General features: G+C 40.7%; 1 protein-coding gene across 1 annotated transcript in view; it reads left to right on the top strand.

Moving 5' to 3' along the window:
* LOC136863716 (uncharacterized) overlaps positions 1-20,505 on the top strand; it is a 769,999-nt gene that overhangs the window by 662,242 nt on the left and 87,252 nt on the right. Inside the window, exons 10-11 of the mRNA XM_067140074.2 lie at positions 14,977-15,106; positions 15,185-15,307. Coding sequence (XP_066996175.2) covers positions 14,977-15,106; positions 15,185-15,307 — 253 coding nt within the window. The remainder of the gene's footprint in view (positions 1-14,976; positions 15,107-15,184; positions 15,308-20,505) is intronic.

The following is a 20,505-nucleotide window of genomic DNA, read 5'->3' as shown; positions in this document are numbered from 1 at the left end:
GTAGGTCAGCCCTGTCCAACGCGGCGCCCGAGGTGCCCTTTTATGGTGCCCTTCGCAATCAATTTCCAAATTAAATTTTACTTAATATTTGAAAACTATACTTTTGCATTTCAATAAATATTCTTAATTTCCTCTTAAAAATACCGTCCTCAAAGTCAGGAAATTTGTTATATCCGTACCTCCAAATACACAACGAGCTTTTTGAGTAAGCCATAAATGTGATCTAGGCCTAACTGACTCGTGTCCGCAGTTAGTGAAGAGATAGAAGAATGGTTCAGAAAGAGAGCTATTCGACATGTAAGTAGTTGCGACAAAGGGAAATCCTCCACAAACATCTCACTGTGGGGAGGAAGGGGGGGGGGGTGATAGCGCCAGGTATAAGGCCCTCTCTACTCACGGAGCTAAATATAGCCGCATATTTATTCTGCCAAACAGAACCGCTTCCTTATGATTCACTTGATTGCAATGCCATAAACTACCTACCATGATAGAATTTCACCAGGACGGCAATGGGACACCCAATTTGCCCACAAAGTAACTTTAATCCCAACAAAGCTGTGCTGTAAACAATGAACAAATGATTTATGAAAGTCTTGCAATTGGAATGTTCCCAGTTCCTTGCTTTCGGGCGAACATTCAGTATTACTTGTGAACTTATGCAGGGCTTATGGATTACGTTTCGAGTGCGTTGTGTTGTGATAAGTTGTACATTCAACATGTTTCGTGTGCTTTTTTTCATTACTATTTAAACTTTAAACTATTCAGTTTATAATCAGTTATATTTCATTAAACATAACTCTTCTTAACATGGCTAAAAGGCAAAGAAATTATAACTTTAACAGTGAATGGGAGGACCAGTATTGCTTTATTGAAAAGAAAGGAAAGTCTGTGTGTTTATTGTGTAATGCTAGCATATCTGTTCCTAAAAGAAGTAATATACAGCGACATTTTACGACTAATCACAAAAAAAGTTGACAGTGAATTTCCTGTTAATTCTGAACTAAGAAAACACAAAGTGAAAGACCTAAAATCTAAATTAGAATTGCAACAATGTGCGTTTAAGAAGCCAATTCAGCAAACGCGTAACGTGACAATAGCTTCTTACAAAGTTTGTTACGTCCTAGCTAAAAGGAAAAAAGCTTTCAGTGATGGGAAAGTAATGATAGAAACTATGCTAAGTGCCGCTGAATCTCTGTTCGAATCTCACAAAAATAAATCTGAATTGATATCTCCAATCAAAGGACTTCAGTTGTCTCACCAAACTGTTGCTAGGCGGGTTGAACATATTTCTAATAATATGGAATCTCAATTACATCAGGATTTGAAATCGTGTGAACATTTTTCACTCCAGTTTGATGAAAGTGCTGATATGTCTGACACTGCTGAGTTGTGTGTATTTGCTAGAATAGTTTTTAATAATTTTACAGTAAAGCAAGAATTTGTCAAGCTATTGCCACTTCATGGACGTACTAGGGGAGAAGACATATTTAATGCTTTCGTTAAATTCACCAAAGAGAGTAACTTACCACTGTCAAAGCTTGTCGCTATAACAATAGATATGGCACCGTCTATGACTGGTAGAAATAATGGATTTCTTTCTCTTTGCGCTAGGGATAAATCATTTCCAAAATTTATTTCTTATCATTGTATTATTCGCCAAGAAGCTTTAAGCGCAAAGGTTTTAAAGTTCGATCATGTCATGAAAATTGTAACTCATGTCGTGAATGATATAAGATCGTCATCTACTCGTCATCGATTGTTCAGAAATATTTTAAGTATGTCAGATTCGCAGTATGGTGACGTCATCCTTCATGCAGACGTAAGGTGGCTTAGTAGGGGAAAAACACTCGAACGGTTTTGCTGCCTGTTGGATGAGATACGAGACTGTGAAATCATCTCCTGGGAAATACTATCACGAACTTGATGATATATCTTGGCTAATCGAATTAGCATTCTTGGCAGACATAACTTCAAAATTAAATGAGTTAAATCTCGAATTGCAAGGAATGGATCATAATATTTCAGGTATGATAAGTATTTTCAATGCATTTGAAAAGAAACTTAAGGTATGGATTGTCCATTTAAATAGAAATTCCCTTTCACATTTTCCAAATTTGAAATCTATGGCAGATACAGTAAATGGCGGCAAGCGTGATTTTTCATCTCTTGCTAAACATCTTGAAACTCTTGGGTCCGAATTTGGTAGCAGATTTAGCCAGTTTTCAATGCTTGAACCAGTGGTCATGTTTGTCAATAATCCCTTCGCTTCTGTTGACGTTTGTGAGCTTGGAGGGAGGGTGTGTGAAATATTCGAAAATTATAATCCTGAAGAATTTGAAATGGAAATTTTAAGCCTTCAGTCAGACCTTTCTTTGAAATACTCCTACACAACATATGGCAATTTCTGGACACTGGCGGACGGTAAAAAATATCCCATTACCCTCAGTGTTGCTCTGAAGATGCAATCTTCTTTTGGTTCAACCTATCTTTGTGAACTCGCGTTTTCGAATATGAACATAATAAAAAACAAATACCGATCCTACCTGACAGACTCACACCTGGATGACGCGTTAAGAGCAGCCTATTCCAGTTACACATCAGACTTTCCTCAACTTGCAACGAACATACAGTGCCAGATTTCACATTAATTATGTGAGTAAATATATTTTCATATAATTTTTAATTCTAGATTTATTATTATTATTACTATTATTATTATTATTATTATTATTATTATTATTATTATTATTATTATTATTAGTCTATTATTATTATTATTATTATTATTATTATTATTATTATTATTATTTTATAGTCGTACTACCGATAACAATAGTCGAATTAGTGGAATCGTACCTGGCACCCACACACCCTTACTTATCATGTGAATGTGCTCGCGTAGAAACGAACGTTGGACAGCCCTGAGGTAGGCTATGCATCCTGTTAACAGTGGTCTTCATTGTTAACATTTAAGGCTACTGCACCACATCTGAGGTCACACGTCTCTAAAGTACGTGTCGACAGAACACAGAACAATTATTTACGCAGAAATGTGTAAAAATGTGCACTGGCTTTTGTGAGATGTCCCAAGAACTAGTAAATATTGGTGCACAGTGTTGAAGAATAAACGGGGGATAATATGCAACCTCCTTCTAAAACCATCTGGCATAAACCAACACAAACAAAGGCCGCTGAAATATGTGCGAAGATTCCCATTAGGTTGATTCTAAATGGACAATGAAAAGCCTTGCAGTAGCGACATTCGTTTTCCCAGACAAGAGAAGAAACTGGAGAAAATATCAACGAGAAAATCAAAGACAGTCTCGTCGAACTGGAATAGAGTCTGAACTAACACGACATCCGTTTCACAATCCGATCGAGGATCAAATATTTTGAAGGCCCTTGAACCTTACCGTCATTCCTCATCTATCACACATGTTTGAATACAGTACTGAGACACGTTTCTGATTAACTTTATCACCGAGCTCGATAGCTGCAGTCGCTTAAGTGCGGCCAGTATCCAGTATTCGGGAGATAGTAGGTTCGAACCCCACTGTCGGCAGCCCTGAAAATGGTTTTCCGTGGTTTCCCATTTTCACACCAGGCAAATGCTGGGGCTGTACCTTAATTAAGGCCACGGCCGCTTCCTTCCCACTCCTAGCCCTTTCCTATCCCATCGTCGTCGTAAGACCTATCTGTGTCGGTGCGACGTAAAACAACTAGCAAAAAAAAAATTAACTATCTGGAATCGAATTAGGAAAATAACACATCACAATCAGTGCTAAAGAAAATTAGTTCGCTTTATGAAGAAAACTGGATACGTTACTTACTTCGAAAGAACGCTAAAGAATCGAAACTATGGAACAGTCTGTTTATTATGTTGAATTCAGTTTTTTTTTTTTTTTTTTTTTTGTCGAAATACGATAGAATTCATAACTTTCTTAAACTCAAGGAGTACTGGAAGGCTATGATAACAACCTGGTGGGACATCTCGTCAGATTTCTGAAACCCTTCAAAGAGGCGACTGATGTTCTCGAAGTGGATACTTAGCCGACAATTCAATTGGCACTTCTGTGGGTTTGATCCTCTGCAGCTCCGCCAACAGCTGTCATAAATAGCCTAGGAGTCACTGAGGACACTAAGGTACGTTTAAACTTTACTTGGCACCTATGAAAACATATACCGGTATAGAGTATTTTTCTCTACTAAGACCAACATTTATTACATGTGTTACTATTTTCATAGAAGACTCGAAAACTTAAACGACGTGCACTCCAGTACATGCAAGATAAAGTTTCGTCTGAAGAAGTGCACAAAATACTTTCCTGCGGCTATCTTCTCGTAAACTAAAATGTCTGCCCCAAGAAGAGAGACAATGTTTGTTCAGTGCCGTAAAGCATACGTACTGTGATATCCCCACTCCCACAGTTTCTAGAGGGGGGCCCAGACCTGGGGGTACGTTGTAATGTTAATATTTTGGAAGATAAATGGCGATTTGTATTTTGCGTTAGAATAACCCACGGTATCCCCTGCCTGTTGGTGGGGGACGGTACTACCGCTTTTACGTAATATCGTACTAACTTTTAAATCATTTTCTTGAAAGAAAAACACGTGACTACGCTAGATTTTTGCCTTTCCCTGAGAGCTAGAGGGGGGCCGCGGCCCCACCTTGCCCCCGGGTATGGGCGCCCTTGACTCCCAGCGATGGTGTGGCTACAAGTCGTATGTGTATGTACAGTAGGCCTACACGTTTTCTTTTGTTAGAGTATAATAAATCACATTTTTAGGCCCATCCGTCGTAATAACTCTCCGGTTACTAAGCAAAGAATGAAATCATTATTATTTGCAGATTGGCATGATACTGAAACTGATGAGGCAAGCAGGAAGTTAACCTATATCTTGCAATCGATGCCGACGATCCACTTAAATGGTGGAGGAAACCTGTACGTACAATTGCGCCATAATTATTTTATATTCCTGCATGTAGTCCAGCAAGTGAGATAATTTGTAGCGCTGCTGGAGATCTGTTGTGAGATAGACGAAACTCTCTTGACCCACACGGCCCATGTTATTCTCTTGATACACAATAGCCACGTGTAATTGATTTCATTAGCAGACGGAAATAATATTTGTTTTTAATGAGAAGGTAAGGTAAGAATGTATTCTGCCCGAAGACAGGTCCGAACCTCCGTAGAGGTGTGCCTGAGACGGAGTTTACGTACGGTAGGGTGGCCAGTTCCTTTCCGCTCCTCCATTCCCTTACCCCCACCAACAGCGCGCGACATCTTGACCACGCCCAATGTTGCTTAACTTCGGAGATCTCACGGGATCCGGTGTTTCAACACGGCTACGGCCGTTGGCTATGTAATGAGAGAATTAAGTTTAGGTTTGAAAAAGTAGGAAAAGTCCATATTTAATTTTCATTGATACAACAATTGAACTTTAAATATCTAAACCACTAAATAAAACAAGAGAATGCGTAACACAACGAACATAAATCGTGATTTAATTTTCTTGCTCTCACTCGTTATTCTTGTATTACTTTTATTTTCGAACCAAAGACAGAGTTTAATTTTGCATTTACCGAGTGAGTGGATATGCGGTTCGAGTCACGTAGCTGTCAGCTTGCATTCGGGAGATAGTGGTTTGGAACCTGACACTGAAAATGGTTTTCAGTGGTTTCCCATTTTCATACAAGGTAAATGCTGGGGGGGGGGGGTGTACGTTAAGTAAGACCACGACCGCTTCCTTCCCACTTCTAGCCCTTTCCTATCCCACCGTCGCCATAAAACCTATCTGTGTCAGTACGACGTAAAGCAAATTATTTTTAAAAATGTATATTCTACATCCTTATTACTTTTTACCCCAAGACATAATTTAATTTACGTTCGGTCTAATGTACAAGAATAAAGAAAGGGCCCACATATTATATATATTTAAAAGATGCAATGGCAAACAAATTATAATAAATTGAATTAAATAACCAGAAGAAACACATTTTATTAATTTATTTTGTTCTTCGTAGTTCTTCTTCTTCTCTTTCTTCTTTATCTATTTACCCTCCAGGGTCAGTTTCTCCCTCGGACTCAGCGAGGGATCCCACCTCTACCGCCTCAAGGGCAGTGTCCTGGAGCTTCAGTCCCTGGGTCGGGGATACAACTGAGGAGGATGACCAGTACCTCGTCCAGGCGGCCTCACCTGCTATGCTGAACAGGGGCCTTGCGGTGGGATGGGATGATTGGAAGAGGGAAGAGGGAAGAGGGAAGAGGGAAGAGGGAAAAGGGAAAAGGGAAGGAAGCGGCCGTGGCCTCAAGTTAGGTACCATCCCGGCATTTGCCCGAAGGAGAAGTGAGAAACCACGGAAAACCACTTATAGGGTGGCTGAGGTGAGAATCGAACCCACCTTTACTCAGTTGACCTCCCAAGGCTGAGTGGGCCCCGTTCCAGCCCTCGTACCACTTTTCAAATTTCGTGACAGAACCGGGAATCGAATCCGGGTCTCCGGGGTGGCAGCTAATCATACTAACCACTACACCACAGAGGCGGATCTTCGGAGTTCTAATTCATATATTATTTATATTTTATCATAATGTATTATTAAAAATGATAATTATATTTAACGTTGTTTACGAAATAAAAATTACCTATTTAATTTTTACTTATTCAGTACCAAGTATAAATTATAAGTAATAAAAAGGCAAATCACGAAACACGTAAATGTTATGGCATTATTGTATCGCTTTCTAATAAAAATGAATATGATTGCCTGTTGTTTCCTGCGATTATCCTTCTCGCGAGCATAGATCACTCGTCAACATAGTTGGGGGGAAACCCGCTCGAGTCCAGAACCTTCGAACGATACGAGCGAGTAAAAAGCATGCATTGAGGTGCTCTAATATTTACCCCACTTTGTCCTCTTGAATTCCTTCTTCTTATTATTTTCCTGTTTACCCTCCAGGGTCGGTTTTTTTTTCCTCGAACATAACATTCAACGCATGTCTATCTGAAAATAAGAACACTACAGGGTTTATAAACGAATAACTCTACTTCACAATTGAATTCAAGACATGCAATATCTGGTCCTCGATGTCTCTGCTCTCTCCAATAATGATTCCTCCGATACGCTTGGGCAGTTGCAAATCAAATGAATATAAAACTCGCCTCAATATTGCGTAATAAATTTTGTTTGATACGTCTTCATATATGTAGTTCCAAGCACACTTAACCTGATTTTTCATCTAGATGACTTCCACCTTCTATGATAACAAAAGAAAATTCTTCATGAAGGCATAGCTAGTATCAATGAAATATGTTCCTGGTGCTGAAGATCTTCCACTCGCGTGAAAATAATAAAGACGCAACATAAATGTATACACACGAAGTCACTCAAGGATAAATAATATTCAAAATTCACTTCAACATACTTTCAAAGATCCGAAAATCTAGGCCCTCCTAGAACATGTAATATATTCTCCTATTTGTTATAAAAACTCGACGACTCTACCCCTTTCTTTATTCAACATTAAATTATTCCCGAACACACTCATAACTCATAAACCACATTACATCTCAATATTAAACACTATATTGAAGATCCTTGTTTACCTCATTATTTACCTCATATTATCCCAAGTTATTTCGAAAATCATGCATACCTTAAGGAGGTTACCACCAAGACACGCACACATTAAATCACGAAATATTATGTGTACGGTATTCGAAGACCCCTCTGTTTCCTTCAAGCTACCTTTTTTCCCAAAAATACCTATCCACAGTCTAATTATAATCATATAAACTAACTCATAAGCAAACGGAAAAAATGAGGAATAATGGTGAACATAATATGTACAAATTAAGGTAAGTAAAACTCTCCACTTATGTGGTGATGACATTTTTTTGCAAGCTGCTTTACGTCGCACCGACACAGATAGGTCTTATGGCGACGATGGGATAGGAAAGGGCTAGGAGTGGGAAGGAAGCGGCCGTGGCCTTAATTAAGGTACAGCCCCAGCATTTGCCTGGTGTGAAAATGGGAAACCATGGAAAACCATCTTCAGGGTGCCGACAGTGGTGTTCGAACCCACTATCTCCCGAAAACTGGATACTGGCCGCACTTAAGCGACTGCAGCGATCGAACTCATGAGCATGACTCATAGTCATGGGGTAAGCTAGATAATAATGTTATTGGCTTTACGTCCCACTAACTACTTTTACGGTTTTCGAAGACGCCGAGGTACCGGAATTCCATCTCGCAGGAGTACGTTTACGTGTCAGTAAATCTACCGACACGAGGCTGACGTATTTGAGCACCTATACCTCCGGACTGAGCCAGGATCGAACCTGTTAAGTGGCTCAGAAGGCCAGGCCTCAACCGTCTGAGCCACTCAGCCAGTCGGGTAGGCTCGGGAGCTGAGACTAATTAATTGTCGAATGTTAACTAGTTATAAAAATACTGATTGGTTAAACTATTACGGTAAATAGAATAACCTAATAGCCTACCTACTTACAAGCTAGGTACTTTAGAATTATGTTTTGACCACCTTTTTAACACTGCAAATAAATCCGTCTATTATTTAGTGGGTATTATTTTCAAATGCCTTTCCTGGCAAGATGTAGTGTTTACAGTGCACTATGTCTTCTGGTATGGGCTAGAATAAATTTGTTACCTTCATTGACCTGTCTCGTCTCATCCTTTGCTTTGAAAATATGAAAGTGACCGAGGTATGTGTAATTGCTAGTAATACCATTCCTTATGTAGCCAGTCCCTTTTATGAATGGTATGAGAATGTCACTCATAGGGTCGGTTGGTGTATGAATTTCAGTGGGCTTGACAGACTGATATGTAATAGCAACTTCTGGCTCGGTGAGGAAAGCAACGCGAAACTACCTCACTCCTCATTTCCCTAGTATGCCTCTTCAGTGACGCCAAGGCTATCTACGACAGCTGTTGGTGGAACTGTGGAGGATCAAACCAGGCTTCGGGCTGAATACCCAACACATTATTTTGAAATGAGCTGAACGCGAAAGTCCGTTATGGCGAACGATTCTTCAGTGTGCCATGGCTCTGTATGTACCTCTGCAGCGGAAGTTCGGCTTCCCGCCAATGTCCAGTGTACGGAAAATGGACCGTGTATATGTTGTGTTTCACTAAACCGTGACTGCGTACGATTCTTTCAGTGTGTCATGGCTCTGTATGTCTCGCTGCAGCGGAAGTTCGGCTCCCCGCCAATGTCCAGTGTCCCGCTAGTGAGTCGTGTGTGTATTGTGTCCCACTGATCCATGAGTGCGCACTGTCTGCTGAGAGTCAGCTGAATCGTGTGCCGTGAGCTCGTCGTTCGTGTGAATCGATTCACTCGGACACTTGAATGAATCGATACACTGCTTCGAATTATACACTCAGTAGCCAACACTAATGAACATAGGAATGGGATTTCTGTTGAAACAGATAGTACGGCAGAACTTACTACTCGATTTCCTGGTTACGTCAGTAATACGCCACTTGTCAAGCTTGGTCGTTGTCTCTGATAGTACTGTTTACTTCCAGGTGTACGCTCAATTCTGTGAGCCACTGTATATATTTATTAATGCAAACGCACAGAAACACAAGTTATGACTCATTAAGTACCTCACTGACTACACAGAACATTTGACCAGGTTAAAACAAAGGTGCACAATATTTTAAAGTTTGCTCGGACCAGGCACTAAGCACCAAGAAGCGCCAGTGTGACCTGAGTTCACAGGCTCTCAGTGAAGTAGAGTTCAGCTGTGTGACGTCAATGCGCCGGATGGGAAGGGGAAATGGTTTGAGGCGTTCGGGATGAAACGGGTAGGAGAGACAGGAAGCAGATCAGATATTATAACACCACTGACGTCGTAGATATCGCAATGCTCATGCTGACTGTTTGAATTACACAATATTGGTCACAGATTACAAACAAATACATTTCGGATCTGTGATATGAGAAAATATATAACAATTCTAGTTTATGTGAAGGACAGCCATGTTATTATGTAGAAAGTACAGAACATAATACAGTTTAGAAGAGAGCTATACAAAACTATTACGTGGACATTTTCTGTTCGTTTTCCTTTAACTAGTTTATTAATGTTAGGACGTCATGTTTAGGCAATTTGTAATCGAAGACCGCAAGTTAGGTTGTAATCTGACAAGGCACTTCCAGATTCCGACTTAGCAAGTTTCATAACAGAAAAAATTGTTGTTCGCACATGTATGTCGTACCGAACTTACATATCATCCGTGCAACAAGTGCATACAACCTCGAAAATCTGGTTTGGGGGACAGTCGTGTAAAAATCAGCCAAGTCCTCCTTGAGTTTATATTTGACCTTCAACAAAATTGTCACATTGTAAATTGAACAGCTCTTTTGGTACCTGCTTGGAACATTATTGATATCCACTGAATACGGGGTTGCAAAGATTTGAAAGGTGGTGGGAAATGTTTCTACATCTTGAAACCTGGACTCAAACTGATGACGAATATTTTGTAGAATTTGCACATTTTCTTCAAAGGGACTAATAACAGGAGCACGCGTTTGCAATACAAGAAAAGTTTTTTTAACTGTCAATGTTTAATTCCTCTTGATCGGATGTAGTTTGTAACTTGTACCTCGGTATCCACAATACTTTTTTAACATTAATATACTTGGCACATTTCTCTTGATGAAGAATGGAATGGGTTGAGATCATGTGCTGCCCCAGGAACACGTTTCATATGTTCTTTCATCCGTGTTATTAATCCAGCATTTACTCCTACCATACGGAACGCCATCCGTTGCGACACAAACAAGCTTATTCCAACTCAGGCCAGGGTTTTCAACAGCTCTTTCAACACCTTTGAAAATGTCCAACCCTGTGGTGGTGCCCTTAAGGAGAACTACATCTAATAATTCCTCTGTGATGTTCAACTTGTCATCGACGTCCCGAATGAAAATAGATAATTTCGCAGTATCTTATATGTCACCACTCTCATCGATAGCTAACTACAAACTTGCGTGATATGTAACAGAGTTCTTCGCGGACATCTCTGCACTCATTTCCTGAATACGTCGCATAATGTTTTTAGGAGACAAACTTACTCTTTCAATGTCTTCTACCAAATGTGGGCATATATCTTCAGCGTCTGTAACCATCATTTCTTTCGCAAAATCCCCTTCAATAAACGGCCTTACTTTCTTAGGTATATGAAGAGCTATTCTGTAGCTATGGAAAGATGCCATTGTTGTCCCATTCCCAAAATTGCCTCAGCGCCCAGTAAACATACTATCAGCTTGTTCAAAGGCACTAAAATACACCGTACAACAGCAACATTGCAGTTCTGTCCAAAAGCACAATATCCTTGACGAATACCAGGCTAGCTTTCGCCAGGCACTTTTTGAGGTAACAGATGACGGATGGAAGGGTATAGACAGAAGGCAAGAGACAGTTTTAGCTGTTCTTGACTTTATTAAAGCTTTTGACTCTGTTGACACAGGCATACTATGTCCCAAATTATACAAGCTCTATCTCTCAACGAACAGTCTCCTGTGGATGAACTCATATCTTCGCGAACGTCTGCAGCGTGTAAAAATGTAATTCTAATGGATATTCATCCTGGCGAAACGTAGAGGCTGGAGTCCCACAGGGGTCTGTTTTCGGACCTCATTTCTTTTTATATAAACGATATCATTTCATCGGCTCACAGCTGCAGATACCAATTACACGCGAACGATTTACTCTTATACTTACATTGTGAACCGAAAGGACTGCCTGAAGAAATAGAGACTTTCAACAAAGATTTAAAAGAAATCTGTAACTGTAGACTTGCATGGTCTTAGACTAAACGACGCAAAATTACAAGCAATCGTAATTTCGGAGCCGAAAATTCGCTTCAATATCAATAATAATGTCCCTCTTCCAAAATTATACCTGCGTGAGTTACTTTGAATACTTTGAATCGTAACATAACCTAAAATCTTATCAGTCTGCCGAACACACTAACTAAAACATAATATATAACGCTATAACATGCCTGGAAAAATTGCATAAAGAATGACAGTTTCGTTCTACAAGAATATCCTCAGATTCTATCAAATCACTTCAAATCATGCACATATCTGAAATGACATGATCGAACAAGTGGCCGTGTGGTTAGTGTCACCCAGCTGTAAGCTTGTATTTGGGAGATAGTGGGTTCGAACCCCACTGTCGGCAGCCCTCAAGATGGTTTTCCGTGGTTTCCTATTTTCACACCAGGCAAATGATGGGGCTGTACCTTAATTAAGGCCACGGCCGCTTCCTCCCCATTCCTAGGCCTTTCCTGTCCCATATTCGCCAAAAGACCTATCCGTGTCGGTGTGACGTAAAGCAAATAGCAAAAAATAAATTTAAAAATTTCAGTCCCAATTAGTTAAAATAGAAACACGTGAACAGGCATTAGACAAGACCCCTAAGCGCACTATTCACACGGGGATGTTGACCATGGTGACCCAAAATCCTGAATTTTGGAAACAATACTTAAATGCCGAATTTGGCTGTACTTTCCTGTAGCCTTTTTTAAGGTCGGAAAAGGAAATTATGAATACACTTAAGAAGGTAAGATGCTGTAAACCGTGTCAGTGAGTTTCTGTTACTGCTGTGAACCGTGTCAGTGAGTTCCTGTCACTGAGCCATTCTCACTGCTATGAACGTGTCAGTGAGTTGCTATCACTGAGCTCTTCTCACTGCTATGAACGTGTCATTGAGTTGCTATCACTGAGCTCTTCTCACTGCTATGAACGTGTCAGTGAGTTGCTGTCAATGAGCTCTTCTCACTGCTATGAACGTGTCAGTGAGTTGCTGTCAATGAGCTCTTCTCACTGCTATGAACGTGTCAGTGAGTTGCTGTCAATGAGCTATCCTCACTGCTATGAACGTGTCAGTGAGTTGCTATCACTGAGCTCTTCTCACTGCTATGAACGTGTCAGTGAGTTGCTGTCAATGAGCTATCCTCACTGCTATGAACGTGTCAGTGAGTTGCTGTCAATGAGCTATTCTCACTGCTATGAACGTGTCAGTGACTTGCTGTCAATGAGCTATTCTCGCTGCTATGAACGTGTCAGTGAGTTGCTATCACTGAGCTCTTCTCACTGCTATGAACGTGTCAGTGACTTGCTGTCAATGAGCTATTCTCACTGCTATGAACGTGTCAGTGACTTGCTGTCAATGAGCTATTCTCACTGCTATGAACGTGTCAGTGAGTTGCTGTCAATGAGCTATCCTCACTGCTATGAACGTGTCAGTGAGTTGCTGTCAATGAGCTATTCTCACTGCTATGAACGTGTCAGTGACTTGCTGTCAATGAGCTATTCTCGCTGCTATGAACGTGTCAGTGAGTTGCTATCACTGAGCTCTTCTCACTGCTATGAACGTGTCAGTGACTTGCTGTCAATGAGCTATTCTCACTGCTATGAACGTGTCAGTGACTTGCTGTCAATGAGCTATTCTCACTGCTATGAACGTGTCAGTGAGTTGCTGTCAATGAGCTCTTCTCACTGCTATGAACGTGTCAGTGAGTTGCTGTCAATGAGCTATTCTCACTGCTATGAACGTGTCAGTGAGTTGCTGTCAATGAGCTATCCTCACTGCTATGAACGTGTCAGTGAGTTGCTGTCAATGAGCTATTCTCACTGCTATGAACGTGTCAGTGACTTGCTGTCAATGAGCTATTCTCGCTGCTATGAACGTGTCAGTGAGTTGCTATCACTGAGCTCTTCTCACTGCTATGAACGTGTCAGTGACTTGCTGTCAATGAGCTATTCTCACTGCTATGAACGTGTCAGTGACTTGCTGTCAATGAGCTATTCTCACTGCTATGAACGTGTCAGTGACTTGCTGTCAATGAGCTATTCTCACTGCTATGAACGTGTCAGTGACTTGCTGTCAATGAGCTATTCTCACTGCTATGAAAGTGTCAATGATTTGCTGTCAATGAGCTATTCTCGTTGCTATGAACCGTGTCAGTGAGTTGCTATCACTGAGCTCTTCCCATTGCCATTAACCATGTCAGCGAGTTGCTATCACTGAACTTTTCCCACTGCCATGAATCGTGTCGATGAGTTGGCTTCACTCTTACTTTACTCACCGTAGCACTGATCCGTTATCTTTCAATGTGTTCCTTGTATGAGCGTGCATCTACTGACTGAGGTAAAATATCTGGTTTAGAAAACATTACTAAAGAAATCATCAAAATGTTTATTTTAAATTAAGTGTCGAATAGACTAATCGAAGAAGAATCATACGTCCTAGAAATAGTTCTTCTTCTTCTTAATCTGCTTACTCTCCAGGGTTGGTTTTTCCCCCGGACTCAGCGAGGGATCCTACCTCTACCGCCGCAAGGGCAGTGTCCTGGAGTTTCAGACTCTGGGTCGGGGGATACTACTGGAGAGGATGACCAGTACCCCCGCCCAGGCGGCCTCACCTGCTTTGCTGAACAGGGGCCTTGCGGGGGAGATGGGAAGATTGGGAGGGATAGACAAGGAAAAGGGAAGGAAGCAGCCGTGGCCTTTAGTTGGGTACCATCCCGGCATTTGCCTGGAGGAGAAGTGGGAAACCACGGAAAACCACTTCGAGGATGGCTGAGGTGGGAATCGAACCCACCTCCACTCATTTGACCTCCCGAGGCTGAGTGGACCCCGTTCCAGCCCTCGTATAACTTTTCAAAAATTTCATGGCAGAGCCGGGAATCGAACCCGGGGCTCCGGGGATGGCAGCTAATCACACTAGCCACTACACCACAGAGGCGGATCTAGAAATAGTTAATACTGTTAAATGTTCTTGGTTGAAATAAAAGCATTACATGTGATAGTCTAAATAAGAATAAATAGTTATTTCCTTTTCTTTGAGGATACCTTCTGTTTGGTTAACCATGTATACTTCTGCCCTAGTTTATTACTATGTGTCACGAAATGTGTGATGTTGCCAGTTGTTTCTTGTTTACAGGGACTACGTAAACTCTAGTCTATTGGATGCCAGTCATAAGGAAGCTTATGGGATCGCTATATTAGTGCTGGTGCTTGTAGTGTCTCCGATCATCATTATCCTCGTCAGAAACGCTGTTGCCACTATTCAGGTACCCAGGGAATGACAAGAATGACTATCATTCCTTGCCTATTTCGAACTTCGATTTATCATACCGGTATTGTTCCAGATGTATTCCGCCAACCTGGCACAGAAAGCAAAGGAGCTGAAAAAGGAAAAACGCAAAAGTGATACTCTCCTCTTCCAGATGTTACCACCCAGCGTAGCTCAGCAGCTCAAACACACTCAACAGGTAGAGTATCTGAGTGTAGTTCATAAGGTATAGGGTGTATCTAAATTTCTATTCCACACTATGAGGGCTTGTAGTCCGACTCATTGGCTGAATGGTCAGCGTTGAGGCCTTCGGTTCAGAGGGTCCCGGGTTCGATTCCCAGCCGGGTCGGGGATTTTAATCGCCTCTGAATAATTCTTCTGGTCCGGGGAGTGGGTGTTTGTGTTTGTCCCAACACTTTCCTCTTCATATTCACACAACACATTACTCTAGCAACCACCACAGAAACATGCAAATAGTGATTACATCCCTCCATAAAGGGTTGGCGTCAGGAAGGGCATCCGGTTTTAAAACAGGGCCAAATCCACATGTGCGACACAGTTCGCACTCGCGACCCCACAGGTTTGAGAAAAGTGGTAGAAAATAATAATAAGAAGAAGACTACGAGGGCGTGTAGTGTGGATTGTCCGGCAACGTACCATTTCCCAATTACAAGCAAAGCAGGCAAGGTGGATAGACCGTAATTGCCGAATTGATTGGCCTACACGTTTGCAGGATTTAACGCCTCTGGATTATTTCATGTGAGGCCACATAAAGAGTCGGATTTACGAGACAGCTGTGGAGTGAGAGGATGATCTGTTCTGTCTGCGTAGGTACAATGTTTATATCGAAATTGGTGGTCAGCGTGGTGAACCGTTCTTGTAAGTGGACGCAGAAACATGGCAACAACAACGTACGTACTCCGCTCCACTCACTGACACAGCAGCCACGCGACATTTAAACACATGGTGGTCCTTTGCTTGTAGCGGGGAACCGTACGTTTCCGGATATGTGTTCTTATTCAAAACTAGCATTTCAGTGGCGTATGCTGGGATCAAGTCTTGGGCTACCACTATGTTTACGTTACCTCTTTCCGATGGTTGGTTTAGTGGACGTCAAGCCTTCAGCGTTTTGAGCTGCAGCCAGTAGCCAACGGAGAAGCCTGCTGTGTTGTCAAGGCTGCTTCACAAGCTACTGCCCAAGGTACTACTGCCCTGGTCTCTGCCACTACCAACACTCAGCACCTGATCAGTGGAGTGGTAGCCTAATGTTTAGCAAATTAAAGTCCGGCTTTGTGGCTAAATGGGTAGAATCCTTGCCTCTGTTCCGATGGCCCCGGTTAAATTTTCATAATCAACCCCCTCATACTGTCCATTCCCCTGGCTTGGGGACTGTGATTTATGACGTCTTCGCCATTCATTTTATCGTCATTAGGTCACCACCAAGCCTATACAGATGCCATGCACTATTATTATTATTATTATTATTATTATTATTATTATTAAATAAAATTTTGATTTTTACAGTTGTACCCATCATTCACTGGTTAATTAACTTTCTTGGGAGATCAGTGGTGGTGTCCGACCCATGATCACGGGTTCGATTCCAACCAACAAAAGAGAACACTGAATCTGAAATATTGCATTTCATTTTCAGCAGATCTACCTATACAAAGAAAACTATAACAGCAGCCCTGCAGTGTCTCCCTAGAAGGATGTAGAAGTAAACGGGAGTGAAATACCAGCACTCTTATCATTTAATTAAGTCAAAAGTATGAGGTGAGGAAGTATATACGATGAGTAACGCATGGTTGATAGCAGTGGCGATCTGACGGACCGAAGCCTAGCACACCTATCCTCGCCGGTCCTCGCATCTACCGGACATACATCAGCAAGCCGCGCGAGCTGAGTCGAGAGGTGAGGGCGAGTCTGGGCTGCAATATCAGTCTCCGACGCCTTGCTCTCAAAAATGCGTGCGACGTGCAAGTTTTGTAAATGGAACAATGGGTCAGATGTTTACATTATGATGTGCTTTAGATTTCCATCGTTCGCATCTGAGGTTTGGGCTTCACCGATAGCCTTGGTAGCCCTCAGTATACGCCACTGTAGCATTTGTACCCGTTCTTCGCGCGAGAATTTGCAGTGGATTACATGTTACCTTCAGAAATGTATACGAAGTAACATGGCTCTGTTCACTCGTTTAATGCGACATGTTTAAATGATATTCTCGTATGGAAGCGCGCGGCAGTAACGTGAAATAGAATGAAGCTGAAAAAAGTCTAGAGAGAAAGACAACGATTTACGAATTTATTGTACGATACAGTTCCTGGTCCGAAGTTGTGCGAAATTCTCTGTGGTTCTCAGGTTGCATATTGTATCCCTGACTACTGTCGTGGATCTCTGACATTGGTGATACCTCCCTTAATATCTGTCCTGTCGAAAAGAGACAAATGGTTCTTTAGTTTTTCCCGTTGCCCACCTTGAAGTGACATGCACGATTTGTCCCATGGGACTTGGGCTAAAAATTCGATTTTTCATAATCATCTGCGTTATTATCCGTCGTACTATAAATACGTAGATGTCATAAAGGAACGGAAATGACATAATCTTAAACGTTTCTTGCACACGGTCTTTTGATGGATCTAATGTTAACGAAAATATTTGAGAATAATCTATATATATAAAATAGCTTGTCCTGACTGACTGACTGACTGACTGACTGACTGACTGACAGATTCATCATCGCCGAGCCAAAACTACTGGACATAATGAAATGAAATTTTGGGGATATATTCATATTAAGATGTAGGTGCTCGCTAAGAGAGGATTTTTGGATATTCCGTCGCTAAGGGGGTGAAAAGGGGGGTGAAATTTTAAAATGAGTGAATCTATATCTCAAAACTTTAAAAGTTTACAAATGTAAAAATTGATATTCAGAATCTTCTTGAAAAATAAGGAAATACGTATTTAATTGTTTTCAGAAAATCCCAATAGGAGGGGTGAAAAAGGGTGAAAAAGTGGTTGAATGCCTTTAATCAGGATACCAGTACTTATATCTAAAAAAATGATTGTATTACAGACCTGAAAATTGGTACTTTTTATCTCTTTTAAAAATAAACAAACCCGTATTTTTTTGTTTTTGGAAAGTCCAATTAATGGGGTGTGAAAAGGGGGTTGAATTTTTAAAATCAGTGTATCTATATCTCAAAACTTTGAAAGTTTACAGTTGTAAAAATTGATATTTAGAAACTTCATTAAAAATAAAGAAACACGTATTTTTTTTGTTTTCAGAAAATCCCCTGTAGGAAAGGTGGAAAGGGGTGAAAAATGGGTTGAATGCATTTAATGGGGATACTTATATTTCAGAAACTGAATATATTACAGACCTGAAAATTGGTGTTTTGGATCTCCTTTAAAAATAAAGAAACCCGTATTTTTTTGTTTTTGGAAAATCCAATTAATGGGGGGTGAGAGGGGGTGAATATTTAAAATGATTGTATCTATATCACAAAACTTTTAAAGTTTATAGATGTAAAAAATTAGTTTTTAGAATCTCCTTTAAAAATAAAGAAACACGTATATTTTTGTTTTCGGAAAATCCCAACAGGAAGGGTGGAAAAGGGTGAAAAATGGGTTGAATGTCTTTAATGAGGCTACTTTTATTTCAGAACCTGAAGATATTACAGACCTGAAAATTGGTATTTGGGATCTACTTTAAAAATAAAGAAACAGGTATTTTTTCGTTTTTGGAAAATCGAAATATGGGGGGTGAAAAGAGGGGTGAATTTTTAAAATGAGTGTATCTACATCTTAAAACTTGAAAAGTTTACAGATGTAAAAATTGGTATTTAAAACCTCCTTCAAAAATAAAGAAACATGTATTTTTTGTTTTCGGAAAATCCCAATAGGAGGGGTGTAAAAGGGTGAATAATGGGTTGAATGCCATTATTTTAATTAAGCTTCTGATATCTCAAAAATGAAGATGTTACAGACGTGAAATTTGATATTTGGATTCTGCTTTAAAGTAAAGAAACACGTATTCTCGAAAAATCCAATGAAGGGGGGGGGGTGATAGAATTGAAAAATTAATTGATTTAATTGTATGAGAATATTTACGTCTAATAAAAACTAAAGTTGTTACAGACGTGAAAATTGGTATTTGGATCTCTTTGAGAAACAAAGAAAACGCGTTTTTTTGGGGGGGGGGGAATCATCTTGGTGGGCGGGTTTGAAAAGGAGTTGAATTCCTTTCATGAGGTCACACAAATCAAAAACTGAGGAAGTTAGAGTCGTGATAATAGGTATTTAGAAGATCCTTCACTATTAAAGAAACAAAGTTTTTGCCGGAAAATTCAATTCGGGGGGGGGGGGAGGAGTGTGAAAGGAAGTGAAAAAAGTGAATTATTTTTATGGGGATACTTATATCTCAAAACTGAAGGTAATAGACGTGAACATTAGTGTTTGGAATCTCCTTTAAACATAAAGAAACATGCCTTTCTGTTATTTTTGTGTGGGGGGGGGGTAAATAAACTTAACGGCGGTGGGGTGTAAAAGGAGGTGAGAATAGTTGATTTTACTGTTCATAATGTACTTATAAGGAGCCTCCGTTGCTCAGGTGGCAGCGCGCCTGCCTCTCACAGCTGGATTATGTGGTTCAAATCCCGATCACTCCATGAGACATTCGTGCTGGACAAAACGGAGGCGGGACAGGATTTTCTCCGGATACTCCGGTTTTCCCTGTCAACATTCATTCCAGCAACACTGTCCAATATCATTTCATTTCATTTGTCATTCATTATCCATTGCCCCAGAGGAGTGCGACAGGCTTCGGCAGCCGGCACAATTCCTATTGCCGCCGCCAGATGGGGCTTTATTCATTCCATTCCTGACCCTGTCGAATGACTGGAAACAGGCTGTAGATTTCTGATGTACTTATTCTGATCATAAACCGATCATTTTTTATCTTTCCTGGGTTCGTTTTCAAGAGCCATCTTTTCCTTCGGAGAACGTTCTTAGATTACAGTAGACTCTCCTGGCATATAAATAAAAATTTAAACACCTTTGAAATAAGCGATAGGAATGAGATTAACCGTCCAATTGACCCAACTGACCGGGTGGAATACCTGGACCTAGCCCGGGAAGTATGAAATCGATTGCTGGAAAGAAAGATTGAAAAATGGAAGGAAACTTGCCGTAATCTATTAGAAAACGTGTCAGATCGTGAATTTTGGTGGATTCTCTCAGATAACCAGTCAAATCGCGAATTTCGGCGGATTATATATAAAACAATAAGCATTCAATTATAAATTTCAGTACAATACCGTAGCGAAGCACGGGTATCTTGCTAGTCTTCCTATAAATACCAAATCCATGTGATTACCATGACATCACATGCACTGA

Source organism: Anabrus simplex, chromosome 2, assembly GCF_040414725.1.
Source record: "Anabrus simplex isolate iqAnaSimp1 chromosome 2, ASM4041472v1, whole genome shotgun sequence".
Classification (NCBI taxonomy): Eukaryota; Metazoa; Arthropoda; class Insecta; order Orthoptera; family Tettigoniidae; genus Anabrus; species Anabrus simplex.
Note: the sequence above shows the minus strand (reverse complement) of the source record. Positions and strands in the feature narration are given on the sequence as shown.